Source organism: Xiphophorus hellerii, chromosome 3 (assembly GCF_003331165.1).
Source record: "Xiphophorus hellerii strain 12219 chromosome 3, Xiphophorus_hellerii-4.1, whole genome shotgun sequence".
NCBI lineage: Eukaryota > Metazoa > Chordata > Actinopteri > Cyprinodontiformes > Poeciliidae > Xiphophorus > Xiphophorus hellerii.
The window spans coordinates 8,704,831-8,728,330 of record NC_045674.1 but is presented as its reverse complement, the minus strand read 5'-3'; the positions used below and the strand labels follow the sequence as shown (position 1 = coordinate 8,728,330).

Sequence of the window (23,500 nt, the reverse complement as noted above, 5' to 3'; positions counted from 1 at the left end):
TAACTTCAAATAAAATTGTAAGAAAACATGGCATTATTATATTGGATTAAATCAGCTTTCCAACTTTAAAAATAATAAAGTTAGATTTATAAAAGTGATAGCCATTGGACTTTTAGCTTAAAGAGACCTTGTCTGTGTTTTCCCAAATGAACACATTGAAAAACAGCTGAGCTGGGCTTAAGAACAGCAGAGAGACTGCAGTTAACAGCAACTGGTTGGGTAGGGGCAGCAATCCCTTAAAGCCAAAAAATAATATGGTTTCAGAAGTAAATTTTACATTATACCATTCCTACATTTTAAAGTATTTTAATTGGATAACATACAAACTTTTACAGTAACCAGAGATTTTTCTTTTTGAGTTGAGGAGCTGGTCCACTTTCCCGCTTCTGGTGATAACTCCTACACATTTCTCTTGTTCACAATTAATGTAATTTTTTTTTTTTTTAATCAGTTATTGTGTGAAACTTTCAGGAGTACTGCCCATCACTTAGGTGTTAAGGTACCACTCCTTCGGGATGAAGAGCAGCATTCTGCACAGCAGCTGACTGCAAGGTCACTAGGTGAGACGATCCATTAACCAGCTAGTATCAGTTTGTCGGACTCCCAGTGTTATTCGAGCATAAGGGCACAAAGGGATCACTCTCTGTGCTACTAGCAAGCTTCCCTTCTATCTGTGCAGAAAGCTACTCCTCCTACATTCTGCAGTTGTGTGTTGTGCATTTTGCTTGTTTTCCATCACTGTGTACATATGCAAAAGTAAATAATTGATTATTTTTTTCATCTTTAGCCTATGCGAAATCCAGAAGTGATTTGTAAATCAAAATCACGAGTATGTGTAATAGGTGGCTGATTCTAAACAATGACTGAGAACACTCACCACTGTTCTCTCCGTTTCTATATAATCAAAATAGTAAAGTTACCCCAATACTATGAAACTGGTATTTTCATTCAAAGTTCTAGTCTCATCTTCCATTATGAAACATGCTGGATAAACAAAAGGCACACTATGATTTACATGTAAAATTTATGCTTTTTATCATGAATATTAATGTATTTTAGCTGCTTTTCTGTTTCAAATAAAAACAATTAGATCATGGTTTATTGTAGTTTTCCCCACAACAGAAATAATCTATATATCTTGAAGGCATGTACCAGGTAAATGTAACAACCAAGGATTAAAAAGATCATTTTTTAAAACTGCTAAAATGTTCCAAATTTTTAGTGTTTAAAATTGTTGTACTGAAATGCCAGAGTTAGTGCCAGAGTCACAAAAGGGTTTTTTTTAAGCTTCATGGAGTTTAAAGAAATTCAGACCTGCCACTCCCCCACTTGCTGCTGGACATGGCTGGTTAGCTGGCTGACATAGACAATAGATGGCTATTAAACTTTTTCCTTGGTTACAAGAAAGATAAATTCAGCTATTTGGAAGTTCTTTCCTTTCCCAAAACTCATTCTTGTTCATTGTTTTGGGACTAGATTGGCAATCTATTAAAGTTGACAAAATGTAAACAAAGCAGACGACAGCAGGCTGTCTACCTGCAGATAGCCCCAGAAAATGTTCAGCGAATATCTCCTAGTAAGATTTGAGTTGATTTATGCAAACATTTACTCAATAAATGTACTTGCCTAATATTTTAAAAATCAGGATAATTAATCAATTATGTTATTTAAATATCGGAAAGAATAATTGTTGAGTATCTGTTTTAAATTAATATAAACATTCTGTACATATTGTAAAACGGTGGTACTTTTACTCAAACCTATCATATTTTGAACATCTTACACCAGCCCATGCTAATTAATTTATATTTTTCCAATGCCACAAAAAAGAAAATCACAGTCATCAGGAAATCACAGCCTCATTTATATCAATAGGCAGAACCATATGTTTGCAGAGAACCTTTCACTGGTGAGCACCCACTCTGTAGTACGATATGAAAACACCATCTGGTGTGTGAGCATCGGCAAAGATAAGCTAGCTGGGGGTAGATAGGAACCTGGTATGTCACAGGATTATCATACTGTCTGGTAGATCCGCTCTATTAGCCCCTGGTGGGTTGGATTATTGGATGATCATTACCATGTGTGACTGAATTTGGAGGTAGGTACTTGTGCTTCCCTGATGGAGTTCAGGCTTGTTAACACCTCCCATTACGTGTAGATTAAAGTATTTATGACTATGCATCCATTTCATCTTATCAAGCAAGCAAGCTTTAATTTTTTTTGACTTGGAGTAAAGCTATATGTTTCTTACATGTCTTTCCTGACAGATAATGTCATGTCTTATGCAAAGCGCAACATTCTCTAGTGTGTTTTAACAGAATCACAGATGAGCAGAGGAGACTGCACATTCAGAGATGAGTTGTTCACTCAACAAAAAGAACATCTGCAGTTTCTCATCAGCAAGATTGAAGCTAATGATGAGCCACGAGTCCGCTGACAGAGAGAAAGGAATTGGATTGTGTACAAGAGGCCCGGTGAGACCGGACATATGTTTTAGAAAATACTGTGAATCGAGTACGGCTTTTATAAAGCATGTGTGGGCGTGTGTGTGTGTGAGAGAGAGAGTTGAGGTACAGATGCCTGATAGTGAAGGAGACAGGAAATGGGCCCTGTGCTATTTCTTCTGCACTTTGTTTATCCCATCTGGGCTTATACATGTGGATGAAGGAGGCACACGTGAAAGCAGGTAAAACAACCACACTGTTCCTCCCATTTCAATCTTTGCTTTCACTTACAGATAATGGAATTACACATCAAAGAAGCCTCTCTGTGTATCCAATTCTTCTGTGACCTCTACAAGCCTTTGTTCATATTCACCACAACAACTCCCCGGCCCTCTGCGCCCGCCTGCAGCCTTCTCCTTGCTCACTTTATATCTCTGTCAAGGGAGAGATTAAATTTAGATGAAAATGAAATATTAATATAATATTCATTTCCACTAAGCAACTGATGGCCATCTTAATTTGATAAAACTTTTGATGCGACATCCTCATTGTTCTTTTTCATCACCAAACGCATCCTCTTCCCCACTCTTCTGACCCAGCTACATCGCTCTCCTTTGGGTAATTCTCCATACAAGCACCTCCGTTTTGAATCTGGCTTTGTTGAGATGTAGAATTCTAAAGTACCATTACAGCTTGTTGCATGCTGCTGAAATGTGTCTAAATCATTTCAGATGAAACATTTGCACACACCCAGTCGATGAGGATCTCGGGGAGGATGTGAGTGGAGAGTGTGCTGCTTGCAGCTCCCTGCAGACGAGTGAAACACATGAAAACTTCTCACAGCCTTCTCCTGCTGCTTGTGCGGGGATAACAACAAGCCACTGAAGTGCTTCCTTGTGTTTGAAGATTTCAACTAAAAGAGGTGACCACAAACCTGATTTATCCTGCTGAAGCTTGCGAGGAGCTCATGCTGCACAATGCGGCTTCAAGTGCTTGCACATTTGTCAGCTCGCATTGAAACTTTGAGGCTGTTTCAAAGGCAATAATGAAAGCTGGGAAAGTTGCCTTCTCAAATCATTTTTGGAAAAACGAAATGAAAAATGTATGCATGCAGATGTTGTAGGGGAGCAGCAAAGAGTGGAGATAATGAAATAAACATAAAATCATGAGGGAGATCGGTTATGTGGCACTGATTAAGTGACTTAAGTATAAAATAGATAAAGTAATTGATTATTCAATAAATCCCTGTCATACAGTGACTAGCCTCACACACAGAAAAGTGACAACAAATGATAAATTAGTCTCATCACTGTACTGATAAAAGAAACTGCACATAATATTTGATTATCTTTGTATAATCTATTGGTAACACATTGGGGAAAATAAGTGAGGAACATAGTCAGCATTTCTGTCTATAAATATATTTTTTATGAACTTATTTATATTTCAGCAACAATCAAAGTAATCCACGTGTGCAAAAAGGCGAAACAAACAAAACAAATCAAGTTATGCATAATAAAGTTTTGAATACATACAGAAAATAAAAAATCTTGAAAGAAAAAATCTTGCTTGCAAAAAAATACAAACAAGAAGGCAAAGAAACCAACAAAATAGTTGAAGTCTATCAGTATTGAAAACTAGTTGGCCCTTCCTATTCTGTCCTTATCAATGCAAATTAATTCATTATATATCCCAGTCAATAGAAAAGATTAGTTTTACCAAGGTATCAAACAACAATCAACCTATGGTTTCTGAAAAGCAAAGAACCCGTATTGCTCCAAAAAATACTATTGGGACCGGTTACAGACGGATCTCTAAACTTCCGAGTGTACCAGTTAGCACTAATAGTGCCGAGGTCATTATTCCTTTGACCTCAGGAACCAAAATAATATAAAATTGTTGTTCATGTGTTTAGGACCACTCCAAAGACTATTTAAATTAACAGGTCCAATTTTTCAATGAAGTAATTTATTTCACTCCTCTGGCACATCTGTTATACAAAACTCCACTGCTAAAGAGAAAGCATGTTGACGCTAATTTAAATCGTATTGCAAAACAAATACAAACAAGCCAGAGAAATACTACAGTAATAAGATCACATTGCACAAGAACAATTAGGAGGAGAAAACAGTTTGTGGGGAAGAATAAATCAAAATCGCATTACATTTTGCTTACTTCCTGTCATACGTAAGCAATGCATGCAGCATCTCTACAAGGAAAACATCTGGAAATTTTTATGACCCAAAAAGCTTTTCTGTTAGTAAATGTCAGTAGCTGTTCCATATCATTAAATTTTATTACAAATGATTTATGCATTTCCAATGTCTTTGTGTGGATTACTTGACTTGTTATTAACATGTCAAAAGGCTTGAAAGAAATATATTTCCCCAGAAAAATTAATTGTTCAATAAATAATTTCTATCTTTTATCTTTGAACTTAAACTTGCAATAATGTTATTTTTACATAAATATATATCTGAATTAATATGGAGGCTAAAAATAACGAGTGCATGACATTTCTCAACTGATGATAGAATGTGGTTATAGACAAAGACAAAAGCAACTGCATTATTAGTGTCCTTTTATCTCTCCAAGCATGCAAATTATCTAAAAATATTATTTGTGAAGGGAAAAATATCTCCCCTGCTTCCGTGATCACTTTTTGTCCTTACAGAAAACGCTCCATGCTCTGCTTAAATGGCTCCTTTATGAGATAGGAGGCTGCAAAACATGTCAGGAAGGAGGGAAAAAAGAACTGCAAAGGCTAAGCAGAGGGAAACTAAAGAGGAACGCAGCATGTGAGAGGACAAATACAGTAGAAATGGTCTTTTATTCCCTCCAACAGATAGAAGCTGCTGAATGATACAGAGCAACCATCTGGCATCAACTCGGAGCAATGCACTGTAAAAGCACTAAAATCAATGGCAACAACTCCACCTTGGATGCCCACCATTACCCAGATGGTGTACTTGGAGAACTGCAGGCCACCTAACTCAGAGCAGACACGGCACAGACATACTACCGCCCACCTCGATGAGTTTCACTGGTTCGCTGGGATTGGTAACCAGTGCTGAGAAGCAACATTAGCCACACTGTGCTGACTATGAGAGACCCCTCTGTTGGCCTCTGCAAAGTGAGTGAGAGACAAAGAGCGCCCAAACAAACTACAAATTTGAAAACAAGAACGGGAAAAAACCCCCACTAACATCTCCTTCAGAAATCCGTTCAGCTATAAATAATCTGTGCACTTATAGAACAAACTTTCACTAGAAGTAATGTTACATATGCATTTTGCATGATTTATGCACACATTAAGCTTATGTGGGAGTAGTTTTTAAAGAGAATATTAGATTCTTGCATTATTTTTACATAGGAAAAATATATATTAATTAAGCCAGCCGCTTTGCACAAACATTTCCTTTAAAAAGATAACAACAAGAGATATGTATTGTGATTATTCTTTTCTTCTCTTTGGTTATTAGGGTGAAGGAACCTTTTCTTGCATCTCTCACCTCTTGGCACACACACACGTTTACCGCTTCTACAACACAAGCAATGACAGATCCTATAAAAAGCAATGGTGCTATTGTAGCACATTTCTGGGTAAATTTGTCTTTGCACCTTGACATTTTTTGAAAACAAAGCCTGTCAAATCTATTTTGGGTCTTCACTTCAGCTGCTGCCACTTGAAAAGAAGATCAGAGAATGAAAAGAAAATAACCCTTGACCCAAACAATTTAAGTTCAGATCAGTAATGAGAAAACTTTTGAATTTGTGCAGTTTCTGAAACGTCAATATATTCTGAACACAGTGATATGAAAAATCACAGCTTGCGCTGGGCCTCCCTTAAAAGCTAGATGACGTCTCGTTTTGCACATCACTACACTTCATGTTTTCCATTTCTCTAGATGTAAATGCTAAAAATATATTAAAAATAAAGATAAACAACATTCTTGACTCACTGTCCTCTAAAATCTATTTATCTTTAACTTGTGCTCACCTCACATATATATTGGGCACCCAAGAGGCTTGCAGAGAAATTACTATTTACAATAACAGTGTTGATGATCTGATGTACCAAACAGAGAGACAATTTCCAGCTCTGAGAATACAAGATATCAATTAATCCACTTTAAGCCATATGGAAGAAAAAAAAAGCCCAGTTCCTTTTAAGATGGTTTTACCCAATGACTATACTCTGGCTGTAGTAGTGGCATTTTAATGAGGGGGCTACTGCCATTTGTGAGTAATTGTCCTTACATCATTCCACTAAATGTAAAAAACTATACCCCTTGTGGCAAAAAAATATAAAAGAAACATATTGATCTTCATTCTGTCCCTGTCTCTTAGTCGCACACAATGTTTTATCACATGGTCAGTCTGCGAAAGACAATTCTCACATTGTTTCCTCACTGAGTGATTTGAGAAAGAAAGCTAATGAAACTTGGCTTCATCATCTTTTTTTCCTCAATGGTGAGATATAACTGATGGGGACAACTTTTACTTAGTGTTTGCCAATACTTTTTATGCAGTTGACTTTTGTGCAAGTATTTAATTCAATAAGTATTTCAAAAATGCTTCCTACTATTTGGGTTTGCATGAAGAATTTATGTTTTAAACTTTAGAAGGGTGCTATTTTTGTCTTGTTTTAAAAGTATTTTTCAAATACAGAAATGCGTCCTTAAAACACATTTCCAGGAGGCAATGTGAATATAGTCGGTGACTCAACACGCTGCCCGTAGAAAATGGAGCACACAAGGCAGAGTGCATAGAGGTCACACAAGCCCACAGTGTTTACTTGCGCGGCACCTGAGTGCAGAAGGCATTCACAATTTACTCCTGCAATGTTACTTATCGGCACTCTCGTTGAGATTATTTCTAAATATTCACACGACCTTAGAGTTTGGTAAGAGGCTGCTCATTTCCAACAATATCTAACTGTGACTCGCGCGTAAATGTGATGATCTGGGAGCAACTTCCAAGGTTACATCCAAACCTGAGTGAGTGCTCGCATGAGTGGATACAGCTAATATGTTTCCAACTTACCAATTCGTATAACGTGAGGCATTCCGTAAGAGTACTGAATCCAAAAGAGGAATGCAATCAGCGAAGTCCAATATTCCCAAATCGCACTCCGGGGAGACAGCCAAGTATTTCGCATGGTTGCAAAGTCGTTGGATCCACTTTTTTCGCTCTAAAAATTCCAAAGACGAGTCAGAATTGCTCATGAAAACTGAATTCTACAGAGCATGTGTGGATTTGGGTAAAATGCGACAACTCTGCGCTCATTGTTCTTGGTGCAACATTCTCCTCGGGTTTCTTTTCTTTTTTCTTCTCACCAGTCTTAGAAAGAAAGATGAGGATAAGCCCCCCTCCGTCTCTCGCAGGCGGATCAGCGAAAACACCTGCTTCTGCAGGCTGCAAACAATTACCCCGCAGGAGTCTCTCTGTATACCCTCCTGCACACGGTGCTGTCTGTCTACAGGCAGAAAAGCCGAGCCGAACTCCTGCGCTTCGCTGCGCCACTGTGGACGACTAGAACTGCGCCTGCGGAAGTTTGGCTCTCCTCGAATGATTTTGTCTTCGTCAGCTTGCACTGTGATTGTTGAGAAATTTCAACATACTTCGGTGACTCAGAAATGCTTCTCGTAGTTTAGTCACTCCAGTCCTAATCGCTTCACTTCTGCAAACTGCTCAGAACGCAGGGAAAGGAAACCCGCTCCGGTCCGGTTGCGCGCCGTCATTGGCAAAAGGGAGGTCACTGAGGAAGGTCCATCTGTCCAAAGAGATTCTTGCTACTTAGCTTTGAATTAACGAACGTTTCACTATGTGTTGGTTTGGGATATAATGCGGGCAGCCGTGTATCCTCGTGCGTCTGACGACCCTGCTTCCACGGTGCCACTAGAGGCACGCGTCGTTACGCATTGCTGTCAACTATGTCCAAGTGTTCCGTGGAGGTGAGAGGGATCCGAATCACCACCCGGTTCTCTACTTTTCTGAATTTGTCGGTGCTTTTGTTTCAGTCCATACATTATTTCTTGTCCTTAACGTGATTTTTTCTTTTTTTTTTTTTTTCTTTTTTTGGTCCGTGCATGTTTTGTTAATTGGCTTCTTTGACCTCAAACATGGAAAACCAAAGCAAGTGTTTACTTGATTTGTGTTTTAAAATTAAAATATTACATAGACATATGTTTTTTTTTTGTATTTGGCTGTCAAAAACTATTAGTTGGGAGTTAAAATTAGGCTAAATTTTTGTTATTTAAAACAAGAAAAGATAATATAACATAACATAAATGGCGAAGAAAAACAAAAAACTAGAAAATTTCGGAAGAAATTTAGCCGGGGCCTGCCAAGGCGCGCCCATGGGGTTTGGGCCCGGCGTCGTCACGCCACAAATTGGCATCGACGCTAAAGAACGCCGCAACATAATCAATGGCACGCGGAGAACCGCAAGAACGTTAAGCGAGGCGGACGTGGACCATTCAGTACGATTTAAAATTTTTGTCAAGGCTTTTATTTTGGAAGTTTTGTTAAACTTCATTTCAAAGGGCCAAACTAATCCCATGCGTAATAGTCCTTGGGTTAAAATAGTTATATAATGCTCAACAGAGCAATTATCTGATTTAAAAATCTTCAAGGCTTTTATTTTGAAATTTTCAGTATGCTTCATTTCAAAGGGACAAACTAATACCATGTGTAACAGTGCTTTGGATGAAACAGTCAAATAAAGCCAAAAAGAGCAATTACGTCATGTAAAAATATTCAAGGCTTTTATTTTGAAATTTTCAGTATGCTTCATTTCAAAGGGCCAAACTAACACCGTGTAACAGTGCTTTGGATGAAAAAGTCAAATAAAGCCAAAAACAGCAATTACCTGATGTAAAAATATTCAAGGCTTTTATTTTGAAATTTTCATCAAGTTTAATTTTAAATTGCCACACTAATCCCATGTGTAACAATTGCTGGGTTAAATCAGTTATATAAAGCTCAAAAGAGCAATTTTCTGATGTAAAAATATTCAAGGCTTTTATTTTGAAATTTTTGTTAAGCTTCATTTCAAAGGGCCAAACTAATCCCATGCGTAATAGTCCTTGGGTTAAAATAGTTATATAATGCTCAAAACACAAGTAGCTGATGTAAAAATATTCAAGGCTTTTATTTTGAAATTTTTAGTATGCTTCATTTTAAAGTTCTGAACTAATACCACGTGTAACAGTGCTTTGGATGAAAAAGTCAAATAAAGCCAAAAAGAGCAATTACATGATGTAAAAATATTCAAGGCTTTTATTTTGAAATTTTTGTTAAGCTTCATTTCAAAGGGCCAAACTAATCCCATGTGTAACAGTTACTGAGTTAAATCAGTTATATACAGCCCATAGCAGCAAATAGTTCTAAAGGCCAGTTCAGTCCTGATCTGTTTCAACTGAGCGTTCCACTATAGATAGAACTACAGTGATGCGTATTTGTAGTCCTAACCAGCAGCCAATAGCCTCTTGAGTTCCGTTGCTATGTTAAATAAGTTTCACACCAAGGTGTGAACTGTTAGTGAAAGAGCCTGAGAGCCTCAGAAAATCCTGTCGCATGACTTTGCTCTGAAGCACCGTGACAGAAAACCGTACGGTCTAGATAAATTTCGAAAACATTTTACTGGAGCAGACATGCGTATCAATGTCAGGACCGATTTTGATACTAATCGTGCGATATTTGTGGGCGTGAGGGCAATTTCAAAAATGATTTGGGCTGAAAAAGTTGTCTTGATCTCTCACTCTAATCAGCGAGAGACGCACTCTAACTTTAGGAAAAATGAGAAACTTTGGGTCGCTTAGAGGCAAATTGTGGACAAACCGTAACTGGTATCGACGAGCCGTCTTCACTTTCGAAGAGATCACAGACGTATCTACAAAATGAAATTTGAATGGCATTTCTAGGTGAATTTGTGACGACACAGAAAATCCTCAAAAATAGGGTATTTCCAGGATTTTTCCCATTGACTTATAATGGGTTTTTTTTCGTAGTTTTTTGCGAATTATGTCGCCACGTTAAGCCCAAATCCCACCAGAAGTAATAGCTCCAATGGCGTGAATTTTCTGCACGTTTTGATACCTCATTTGTAGGTGTGCACCCAGCGGTATGAGCCGCATTAACGGTTACGGAAGAAAAATAAAGAACTAGAAAATTTCGGAAGAAATTTAGCCGGGGCCTGCCAAGGCGCGCCCGTCGGGCTTGGGCCCGGCGTCGTCACGCCACAAATCGGCGTCGACGCTAAAGAACGCCGCGACGTAATCAGTGGCACGCGGAGAACCGCAAGAACGTTAAGCGAGGCGGACGTGCACCATTCGGTACGATTTAAAATGTTGTCAAAGCTTTTATTTTGGAAGTTTTGTTAAACTTCATTTCAAAGGGCCAAACTAATCCCATGCGTAATAGTCCTTGGGTTAAAATAGTTATATAATGCTCAAAACACAAGTAGCTGATGTAAAAAAATGCAAGGCTTTTATTTTGAAATTTTCAGTATGCTTCATTTTTAAGTTCCGAACTAATACCACGTGTAAGAGTGCTTTGGATGAAAAAGTCAAAAAAAGCCAAAAAGAGCTATTACCTCATGTAAAAATATTCAAGGCTTTTATTTTGAAATTATTATTATGCTCCATTTTAAAGTTCCAAACTAATCCCATGTGTAACAGTGCTTTGGATGAAAAAGTCATATACGGCCAAAAAAAGCAATTACATGATGTAAAAATATTCAAGGCTTTTATTTTGAAATTTTCAGTATGCTTCATTTCAGAGGGCCAAACTAATACCACGTGTAACAGTGCTTTGGATGAAAAAGTCATATACGGCCAAAAAGAGCAATTACGTCATGTAAAATATTCAAGGCTTTTATTTTGAAATTTTCAGTATGCTTAATTTTAAAGTTCCAAACTAATCCCATGTGTAACAGTGCTTTGGATGGAAAAGTCAGATAAAGCCAAAAAGAGCAATTACATGATGTAAAAATATTCAGGGCTTTTATTTTGAAATTATTATTATGCTCCATTTTAAAGTTCCAAACTAATCCCATGTGTAACAGTGCTTTGGATGAAAAAGTCATATACGGCCAAAAACAGCAATTACCTGATGTAAAAATATTCAAGGCTTTTATTTTGAAATTATTATTATGCTCCATTTTAAAGTTCCGAACTAATCCCATGTGTAACATTGCTTTGGATGAAAAAGTCATATACGGCCAAAAAGAGCAATTACGTCATGTAAAATATTCAAGGCTTTTATTTTGAAATTTTCAGTATGCTTCATTTTAAAGTTTAAAACTAATCCCATGTGTAACAGTTACTGAGTTAAATCAGTTATATACAGCCGATAGCAGCAGGTAGTTCTAAAGGCCAGTTCTCAGTCCTGATCTGTTTCAACTGAGGGTAGATAGAACTACAGTGATGCGTATTCGTAGTCCTAACCAGCAGCCAATAGCCTCTTGAGTTCCGTTGCTATGGTAAATAATGGTCTCAGCAGGTGTGAGCTGTGAGCTCTGAGCTCTCAAACACACAAGTGTGTTTGAGCAAACACACTTTACTGAAAAAAAGCATTGGAAACAAATCCTTCTTGTTCGGGAACCGTAATACATATTGGAAAAGCGTTTTAAGCGTATGACAGTTCAATGTGTCTTCTGCGATAGTCCCGAGATTCATATCTGTACCTCACTCAGAACATTTACAGTGATGAGAGAAAGAAATGTTGTGCCCAGATATGAACCGAGATGGGCTGTCACTCTAATTTGAAGAAAAATGAGAAACTTTGGGTCGCTTAGAGGCAAATTGTGGACAAACCGTAACTGGTATCGACGAGCCGTCTTCACTTTCGAAGAGATCACAGACGTATCTACAAAATGAAATTTGAATGGCATTTCTAGGTGAATTTGTGACGACACAGCAAATCCTCAAAAATAGGGTATTTCTAGGATTTTTCCCATTGAGTTATAATGGGGTTTTTTTCGTAGTTTTTTGCGAATTATGTCGCCACGTTAAGCCCAAATCCCACCAGAAGTAATAGCTCCAATGGCGTGAATTTTCTGCACGTTTTGATACCTCATTTGTAGGTGTGCACCCAGCGGTACGAGCCGCATTAACGGTGACGGAAGAAAAATAAAGAAGATTAAAGAGACGCTTCTCTCCGACAATAGTAATAGGTTCCTGCCATTGCTTTGCATGGCAGGCCCCAATGACCGGAATATAGTGTTGTATCAGACATGGTATTATATGACCATATTGAGACAAATAGAGGGGCAGTTTATTGTTTGAACCTCAAAAGTAGTGCCCCACATAATTTTTTGTCACAAAAGAAATTTTTAGTTTGGTCGCAGGTAAGTCAAACTTCCATCAAAAAAACAAAACAAAACAAAAACCTACTCATCCCTACTGCGCATGGGCAGTGACGTCACAGGGGAAATATAGCTTTGCTAATCTATGTTGAGTATCAGAAGTATGATAAAGTAGACCATTTTTTTTTGGTTTATCAAAATGGATGCAACAATAAAACAACGTGGTTGTTTTTCACTTCTGGTTTTTGGTGGCAAAGTCCAATTACTAAAACATGTGGATCATGTTCATGATAGAATGCAAGCAAAAGCAGAAAGGTGAACACTTTCCCCAAAGTATCTCAACAGCAGAGATACTTATGGAAAATAGGTTTCAGCTGAGTGTCAGGCAAAAAAAAAAAAATACCAAAAAGTCTCCGCTAATTATTAGTCACTCTGTTGGTGTGTGTGGTGGTGTGAATAACCTGCAGTGACTTTCTGCTTGTCCTCTTGTCCATTTTTTCAGGAATACCCCACTGAGAAAATATTGAGAATAAAATTAAGGAACTCTATTAAGTTCCTGACTTCAAAGATGACTCTTTGATGACTGCAAAGAGTCATCAAAGACAAATTGCAAAATGTTGGCTTCCAGGGCTGCCTCCAGAAACTTTTGATTGAGGTGGCCAGATAAGGGCCACAAATACTCTTGGAGACGACCCACCACAAACAAAAGCCGTGAAAGAATTTTCAGCCGTATTGCTGGAACAACTTAAAGGTTTGAATAGAATACTTTTTTTGTATTTCACTCATAAAAACAGTATGAAAGTTTGTAAGTGTAACTCTGCACAGCAACTTTGCTAAATTTATAGCATTCTAAAGAAAATAATATTACAAATCCTGTCATTAATCAATCAAAAAAGAAAATGGTTTGCTTTGAAAAAGAAATAACTAAATTGTATAGTAAGTTCACGCATCAGAAATACTGTATACATATAAAACCAGCAGACACATAAAACTGGGATGTGCTATAGATAGATAGATAGATAGATAGATAGATAGATAGATAGATAGATAGATAGATAGATAGATAGATAGATAGATAGATAGATAGATAGATAGATATTAAACTCCCTCGCTACCATATATATCACAAAAGATATTTGCATAAATTAGCAAACATTTGAGGAAAGAATAAACAATGTTACATATTTTGGTGCTTAATACAAGCGTCTTGATGAGACAGTGCTGCAGCTCATTGGCTTAATTTTTTCTGTTGTGAATAGAGGAGAGGAATAAACTGTTCATCAGGGGACACGCGAACAAGAACAAGCCAGGCTGACTGCCACTGCATATTCATGTCTTACAGAGCAGATTTATCGCCTCTTGGCACAATGTAAGGACTATCAACGTGAGTTATGTGGCCTGGCTCTCGCATTATGGAGATTCATTGACTTGCTGCTCTTTCAAATACAAAATGTACACAGGCCAAGCAAACAAGACATTCCGGGTCTGTGGGTGCCCTCTATAGAGAGATCTTGGTCTGTGCTCTCAATCACCTCAGCTGGAAACTGGATTTCAAATTTGAGGAATACCTCACTGAGAAAATATTGAGAATAAAATTAAGGAACTCTGTTAAGTTCCTGAATTTGAATTGTTGAATTACATTGGAAGTGTTTGAATTTTCCATCTCTGCTGGCAATACATTTTAATTCTCATAACATTCAGTGTTGTATCTGAAAAAATAGGCCATTATGTGTTATAATTTCTCTACCATTACGAGAACAATAGCTATAGAGTATGGCAGTGTTAGTGCAATAGTAGTGGAGTAAGGAATACAGCTGGAACAGACCAGATCAATGTTGCTGTGACATATCCTTATTGAAAACATTCAGAAAAACAAACAAATAAGTAAAAGCCTAATCTCATTCTAAAAAAAATTAACTTAATCTTTAATTTAGGTAAATACATTCAGCAGTACATTTTTTATTCATTTCCAAATTATCTGGTGACACAATTACTAACACCAGGGAAGTTGTTATTATGTATAAGTTATGTTGGTAAAGTATGACACAAACCCCATTCTCTCTGTCACCCTTTAAAATGTGAAAGGCAAGAAAACATGTTAGCCTTATAAGGTAAATGTGAACGCTCTGACTTCAACACATCAGCACAGAGTGTTCTGCTGAAAAGTAGTTCATATGATAAGTTCAGCAGATGTGCAGTCCCATCTGGTGTTTGCTAATTGCTGGTGGCTAGTCTGAAGAAGCTGAGTGGGGAGCCGTGGTGATGGCGTGCTCTGTGAGGCAGGAGCTCACCCTGGAGACTGCAACTCCAAGGAGGAGCTGCGTGGAAAAGGCAGTGCTCAGTGAGACCAAGCATTTTGAAGTCCTGAATGGCTGCCACTAGAGATTAAAGTATTTAACAAACATGCATGAAAGAATCACACTTCAGGAAGGTTCTTGATGAGGGAATAGCTTTATAACATGACGTAAAACTCAAAAAAAGTAGATTTTACATCATGCTGCCCTGTTATTTCTGAAGAACTGCAGCAAAATGTTCACTCTGAGACTTAGCTTCTAAATTTAATTTGCTTAAAGCCTTTTACATGTTTACGTTTTTTATACCTTATCTAATTTACTAATTATTGACAAGAGAACTTTAATAATGTGGTCATTGATATGCATTCTTTCATTAGAAATTTTGTCCAACACACATTTCCTTACATTTTCTGAAAGCAAATATTTTGTGTCCTGACTTAGTTTTCTTTTGTTAATTGATTTGCAAGCTTCTGCATTTAGTTTTATACATTATAAAAAAATATTAAACAGTACTAAAACTAACAGTATATGCATGGTATGGTCTCACCATACTATAACGTGATCAAATTTGTTAATTACTTTATCTTTTTCCAATTATTTCAGGTAGTCTGTGACTTTATTCTCGTAAGAGTTTGTTGGGTACCAATATTTCAGTATTAATCCTCCACCACCTCCAGATGTGAAGGTGCTGGAGGAGCATAAATACTTCTGTGTTCAACAGGACAACAGACCAGACTAAAGATGCCACCTGAATGAAGGGACAGAGCAGTCTGTACTTCTTTTCTTTCTTATGTGAAATTGGGGAAGAAGTGGGAACTGTGATATTAGGACCATATGGGACCATACCCCCTTTTAGCAAGTTTTTTATCAAAATAAAATGGGAAGAACTATTTCCACTTATAATTTAAAATAAGGTTCAGACACAAATACATTGTATTGAGCTTAAAGCACTCTCCTTTACACCACGTCGCCATTGATATTAAATTTTATAATGACAGCGACAGAAAAGTGCTCCAAAAGACTTCATACTAATAATAAGAATCGTGAGATCCTAATGTAGTTTCAGCAAAGTTAAACCATAAATCGAGGCTACTTGGAATAAACCAAATAGTTTTTAATCTTTATGTAGAATAGGTTTACCATTAATCATCCATTATTTGAGCCCTTTGAATGCTCTTATAAAGTGTTGTAGTGTAACGTTTGACTAAAAAGTCGACACGAGCAAAGACAAATATTAAAATGATCAATTGAAGTTTAAAATGTGTTACACAGTGTACACATTCAAGTAGAAGAGGATATTTGTTTAGCACTGATGAAACATAATAAAACAGAAAGAAAAAAAGCTCTAATCTATATTTAAACCAAAATTAATCATGTATGCATAATGATCCCTCAGTTTTACGACAGAATAAAAACTGCACTGCCCAGCCACTTGTGTTTGAAGCTGCTAAGCAGACAGTACTCTTCAGCAAACAAATTTCTACAATTTGTTTGAACAGACTTCTCTTTGAGGTCTGAAAGAAAGGAAAGTATTTTATCAAGAGTTGTGGTTATTTGATGTGACTGTTCAAAGCCTGGACTGATGCAAAAAGCAAGAAGTGAAAAAAATGATGGTAAAGGAAGGCAAGGTTTGTAATAAGAGCTACCATTAAAATAACGTCAGTCCTCTTTTTGAGTAAATTAAAAAGTCATTTAAGTTGATGCGTTTTATGCAAGACTCAGATCCACACGTGGCACAGCACAGTTAGCTCCATTTTTCTTTGGAAACTGACTGATGCTGCATTTGCAAGCAGCCGGCGATCGATGTCTCTTCAGGCAAGTTGGTCATAACAAATAGCTCCTAAAACATCAAGTCCCCATTGTAAAGAGAGGGACATTGACAAGAGGTATACTTATGTTACTAGATTGATCAGCCCATTGTTGTTTATTTTTTTTCCTGAAGTCTTTGAGAAAGGACAATCACTTTCCATGATGTGTTTCTCTGCTCGCTCGTAAGTCTGTGATTGGACGGAGAAGATGTGCACTCCAAGATGTTAGATTGCTCATAATTATTTGGAAAAATTGCTGCTGCTTCGATTGAGCCGAACAAATGAATCACGTGAGACATTTTCACTATTGATTTAGATTTTCTGCTCAAAAGAAGAAAAAAAAACATACAGAGCTCTGGCACTAGACTGAATGCAGTGCTCGAGATCGAACATCTCCCCTTAACAATAGTGAATGGGAACTCATCTCTAAGTCTAATGTGTTATAAAGTTCATGTCTGCTTTTCTGATGTCTCTTTGATGGAGTACATATTTTTGAAGCAGCAGCTCAGGCTTTATTTAAATATTATCGTTTCATCAAAACCACAAAGTCAACTTTTCAAACTCTGAAAGTTGTATTGATTACATGAAAGGGGAGAACGGTGACTGACTCATACAGTTGAAAAAATAGCAGTGCTTAAAAAAGAGAGTAAAGCTCAAAATTTTTAAGTGTTATTTCCTCACAGCCAAATGCACAGGGAATAGTGCACACTCTACTACAAACAAAACAAAGAAAATTTACTTTAGGTTATTAATAGATAGCACTGCCTACATTTTTCGTTACAAACTCAAACATTTAATGTATAAACTGGAAAATTCTTGGAGATTTATGTTTTCTGTATATCACTTAGCTGATATTTAGAAGCATACCTATTGTTTCTAAGAACTTTGCACACCTGTGTTGTGTGGAGTCAACCAGCTTTGGCCTGTGTGAACAGCTGTTCCAAAATATATGAGAATTTCTTGGTTTTAACCCCAAAAAAGCATTTTTATGCCTCCCACAAGTTTTGTGTTGGAGTAGTTAATGGCAAGTCCATGAAGCTAACCTTGTTGGTTTGGCATTGAGATGCTGCTCGCTTACTGGTGTATTTGGTATCAATATGTTATGAAAAGAGTAATTTAATGGCATTTTCTTATTTTTAACATGTTAACATGAGCCTGTAGAGTATGTCGATCCATTCAAACTTATCCATAATAAATTTCAATTGAATAATTACCGCAACAATGTAATATTTGGAACATCCTCATAACAGGAGGCCTGACTCTCCATGTTTCACGGTGTACTTTAGCTTAACTTCATTGCTTATGGGTCATCAAAAGTGTCTAGTCCTAACAAGAATATTTTGCTTCCAGACACAAAATGTTGCACAATTTGTCTTTAGATCACTTAATGTGTTCTATGGCAGGTTGTAGCCTCTTAAGCACATTTAATCTAATTGTTAGAGTACTCACAGGGGACTATAAAGCTTTATTAATAATTTGCTGAGTCTAAGCCAGTTTGGGTACCTTTGATCTCTTTAAATTGTAATAAGACTTTTTTATTGTCTTCCTGGAGTTTTTGTTTAGCTGAGCAGACTGTATTTTTGCACTTCTCTATTTGTTTAGCCCTCTCCAATCACTTTGTTATTCAATTACTTTTACAAAGATCTTCTGAGCAATATCTGGATTAACTAGTTTTACTCTGATTTTCACAGGGATTTACTGCAAGCAGCATCCAAAATCTAAAATATTTTTTGTTGTTTTTTTGCAGAATGACCTGGGACACTGAGATCACGCTGATAAGAAATATTGTAAATTGTTTGACATTAATCAATATTTTTTTCCAAAAGTGTTACTGATCCAGTGAGCTATGTTGAACTGCTATTATTTTGAACAGCTATGTGTATATGCAAGTCAAAGAGATCACAGATATGTTGGATTTCAATTATTTTTATTGTATTTATTTAATTTTTTTGTGAGCACTAGTTCTCCACTATCATGGCACAGAATGCTTTGAAACATGCAGCATTGCCATGCGTATTTTTTGGTGCACATTGTTATCCATGAGTCTGTGGTCACCCCGATACATCCACCATGCCCAGTTTTTGTGGGACAAGGCAGATAATTAAATATCCATTTACCCATTTTCAACATTACTTGGGCCATACAGTTTCTGTGCCGGCAAACTCAAGGCTTTCTACAGGAGCAGAGTCTTATGATTCAAGGCGAGGTGCCATGTGCAGACAAGGTTATGAGGAATTGGCCCAATTCTTCTGCTGATTGCAACGTTTACCGAGGCTCTAGACTATGCTGGCTCGGAGTTAGAGACCGCTCAAGATGTATGTGCTGTTGCTGACGCATGTGGCAGTGGTGTGATGGGGAGAGTGGAGACAATCACAACCCTGATCAGTCATCCAGACAGTCTGTGAGATGGGAAGCGATTGCTAGCGGGATTCAGCCACTGGTTATAGATGAGAAAGGCAGTGAGTAATAATGGATTTCTGACCAACCTGATTTATCAATTGAATTATTAGTGTTATCATACTCATCATCCTTGCCATTTGTCTTCTGTAACCACTGAACGCCAGCTTCAAATTTGAGAGCAGTTTATACATGCGTATGACAGGAAAAGAAACTGCTACAGCTTCATAACTTTTAAATAAGCTATTCTCCATTTGGAGCTCAAGTGTTTGGATGCATCAGGAAATAGCATCATGAATGTCATACTTCCAAAGACTGCTCTATGGGCCTGCCTCGCAACCCTTCATCCCCCCCCATACACACACAAACATCCACTCCACAGATCCAGACTTGTTAGGTTATCATGTAAATACTCCTTCATAAAAACCTTTCAGGTCAAGGAGGCAAACTGGAGAAGTAAAAATCCTCTTGAACTCTTCAATACGATAACCTATAGATCGCAATCAAAGAGCTATTAATTTTCTCACTAAACCCTGCGTGATTATTCCTGACCTGTGAACGTACAATATGCAGCACTGCTCCTGACCTACACTCCGACTGTCATTACAATGTAATCATGATTTTCTCTCTAAATCAAAGGTCATACTGTTTCCAAAGTCATTGAGATGCTTTGGTTGTAATGGTTGCAGAAGGTCTGTATGTATTCAGTTTGTCTTTCAGTTCTACCCTTGTTGTGTGACACACATTGTCACAGTAAAGATTCATCTAAATGTACTGTAGCATTATTTCATTAATTCAGTTCAAAAAATGGAAAAAGTTCATGAATTGATGAGTTGTTATACACAGAGTGGCACATTTTCAAACATTTATTTATGTTCATTTTTATTATTATGGCTTGTAACAAATCTAAACCCAATCATGGTTTTTTTTTTGGAAATTGTTATTATTATAATATTGTTTTAAATTATATGTTATGGCCTACACTCATATGGAAGACAGTAAGTTGATAGTATCCAGCAGACAGTCATTGCCACTCTTCAGAAGAGGGATAATTCACAAAGGGTCAATGTTAAGGAACTTGGCTGTTTTCATGTGCTGCATCCAAGCATGTTAATGGAAACTTGGGTGGAAGGAAAAAGTGTGGCTACAGGAAAAACTGCAGAATTCAGAGGGTTACAAGTTAGAACCCCTTCAAGAGTTTGAGGTTAGTTCACAAGTTGTGGCTGCAGCTTGACTCAAATCTTCAGGAACCATCAGGACATGAAAAGAACTGCTAGAACTGAAAAGAACTTTGCTAGTGTTAACCACTTTTAAACCAAATAATTTTACCTGGCCATGGAAGAAGCGATACAGATTCCAAGTTGTCTGAGATCCGCGGTAAAGTTCAATTTGGGGCACCATGTTAATTGTTTTTTTTTTTTGGTCAGCTGTGTTTTCTCACTTCCAAAGTCAACTTCGCCATCTTACAAGAATATTTTACAGCCTCCATGCTTCCCTCTCTGCTGACAAGCTTTATAAAGATGTTGATTTTATTTTCTCACAGGAGAGAATTTATGAAGTATAGTCAAGAAGAAAATGAGAGACAGCAGAACGATCAATGCAGACGAACTAAAGGCTGCTATTAAGGCAAACTTCTTTTTTTAATTGTGTTTTTGTCAAAAGGATAACTAAACTTCTTTTTTTAATAGTTAAGTTGTCTTGTGGATTTGTTTTAATTGAGTCATGGTTGTGAGGTGGAAGGTGACTGCAATATACTGACAAATGCTTTAGTATTCCTATCCATCAGTGTGTTGTCATATTGTGATAAAATTGAATATGACCCTATTTTTAAGTGTTTTGTTCTTTTTTCTCTTTAATCCTTTTATTTCCCCTGTCTTTCTCATCTATCTCCATTGGTAAACTTGTTATAATGTACTCTTTTTTCCATACATTTGTTTCAAATATTTAAATAAATCAAAACTTCTTATCAAACTATGGAGAGGTATATAAAGGCTCTAATTGAAAGATCTGTGTTTTGATCTATGTTCCTCCATGTATTATCATAACTATGCCAACAGTTATGAAAAGTGCAATCACTAGTTAATCAGAGATGCAGATAAGATAATACAGATGCCATGCCCTCTCACTCTCACTCCTAAACACAGCATGAAATCTCCAATTTGCCTGTCATACATGCCTGGACAGTGGAAGGACATTGGACTCAGCCAAAAATCAAACAAGAAGCTTTTTTGCTGGGTACCAATCTAATCAATGGCAAGAATGGACTTTGTGATCTATTTTTGAACTTGACATGATTGCAAGCACATAAAGACAAGAAGGAAAATCACTGCCATACTACATTTCTTTAACAATGGAGACCAACATTGCTATTATGTGTTCAAGTACGGGACTGCATTGCCATTTCAGATAACTGCAATCAGTACTGAACAATAGGGTAAAACTGTAACATTTCCATCTTTCTGGTTCTACTTAGTTTTCAATAAACTGGAAGGTTTAAAAGCTAAAAATATGTGGAAAAATATGCATAACTGAGGAGGGTAATGTTTAGAGCACAGAAACTCACCTAAGAGAGTTTTTTAAACTCCTGCAGAGTGAAAGTCTGTATTAACCTGTATATTCAAAATGCTCTAGCAGTCAGTATCCACAAGGCTTTGTTTAGAAGGTTATCTGAATTCTCTACTCATTTCACTTGAGTATCCCATCTTTCAGTTACAGTAAAAGAGCAGCAGCGACAGACAGAGAACGATTTAACTCCACAGCTTCAAAGACCGCAGACAGCTGAACAGCCGGTCTTTATTGTTGTTTATACGTTTGCTCATCATTGCGCATGCAGGCCCAGCTTTTTACTTCTTTCACGTTAATTAAAATGAATATGCTGTGAAAAGAGCTTGTGTGACTTCCTGTCAGAATACTGAAGTAAGACTCAATTAACCTCAATGACCCTATATAACGCCAACAATGAGAAAATAATTGTATGCATCATGCAACTATGACAACCTTAGCTACTTCAAAACTGCATTATAAATAGTAAAAAAGGCAATTTTACCCTGGTTTCATTTGTATTTGCCAAAATAATGGCCCATTAGAAAATCTGCAGGTGCCATCATAGGGCCAGTATTGAGGAAGGGGGAAAATTGCAGGTGCATGCAAGGGTATCCAGCTGCTTACTGATTTACCATTACCATTTCTCCCCCAGCAAGATAACTACACACTTGTCAAATATCTTGGAAGAGTGAAAACCAGGTTGCTTATTTTTCAACTTTCTCTGGTAAAAGAAATCATAACATTTACTACATTTGATGTTTAAAGTGCATCAGTTAAAGGTAGGCTGTGCATGTAGACTGCATGTTTCTGTGTGTGTGTGTGTTTGCGTTTTTATCACATACATCTAAGTCTTAATCTGATACACTTTTCCTCAGGATCAGTGTGTAAAGGAAAGTGTGTCTGAGCCAACTTCAAATTTATTTGAATTTGCGTACAATGCATGGATTCATTCACTTTCATGTTATCGCATTGGCATTTATGAGTAATTGCACCCTGCAGCAATGCTTGCTCCTGAACAACTTTTAATTATGTTACAAAGTGAACTTTCTCTCCAGCATTAATGACTGGAGTCTTTAATAATTACTCTCTTTGTCTCTGTCTCGCTCGCCATCTTTCTCATGTTGTGAATATTTTCCTTAAATCATGAAAATATTTTTATCAATCTTATGAGTTAACAGTGTGATGTTTGTTGCTGTGCCAGATATTTTAGTAAATTTATCACAGAGTTAAATAGAAATGAAAAAAAAAAGTAGTTTAAAAGCAGGATTTTTTTTTTCTTTTAAAGAGCTAAAACATCACAAATGTTGCTCACAATATGAATAAATAAACTCACTTTAGTACATCCCTGGAGCATTATGGATATTTTTTTGTATTTCACAGCCCTTTTCTGAAAGTTATTCAGAAAATAATGAATGACAATGTTGTCTAGGAGCAGTATTGTGAGGTAAAGCTTGTCTGAGTCAGCTGCATGTCAGCCACTCATAGCTACATGTTGGGCTGTTGTCACACTGGACAACACTGACTGTCCAGTGTTGTCCAGGAGTTCGTTTAACTCCTCAACGAACGGAGTTAAAGAATCTGAGGTATGACTGCTTGAGAACAAACAGCTTTGCTCAGCAACACAAGAGATAAAACATACCCAAATCAAACTTTAAACAGAGAATTTATTTTAATACATTTACTTAAATATTTAGAATG

The 23,500-nt window shown here is 37.0% G+C and overlaps 1 protein-coding gene across 1 annotated transcript in view; it reads right to left on the bottom strand.

Moving 5' to 3' along the window:
- grik3 (glutamate ionotropic receptor kainate type subunit 3) overlaps positions 1-8,581 on the bottom strand; it is a 120,164-nt gene extending 111,583 nt beyond the window's left edge. Inside the window, exon 1 of the mRNA XM_032558977.1 lies at positions 7,494-8,581. Coding sequence (XP_032414868.1) covers positions 7,494-7,608 — 115 coding nt within the window. The 5' untranslated portion in view covers positions 7,609-8,581. The remainder of the gene's footprint in view (positions 1-7,493) is intronic.
- Positions 8,582-23,500: the final 14,919 nt, after the last annotated feature.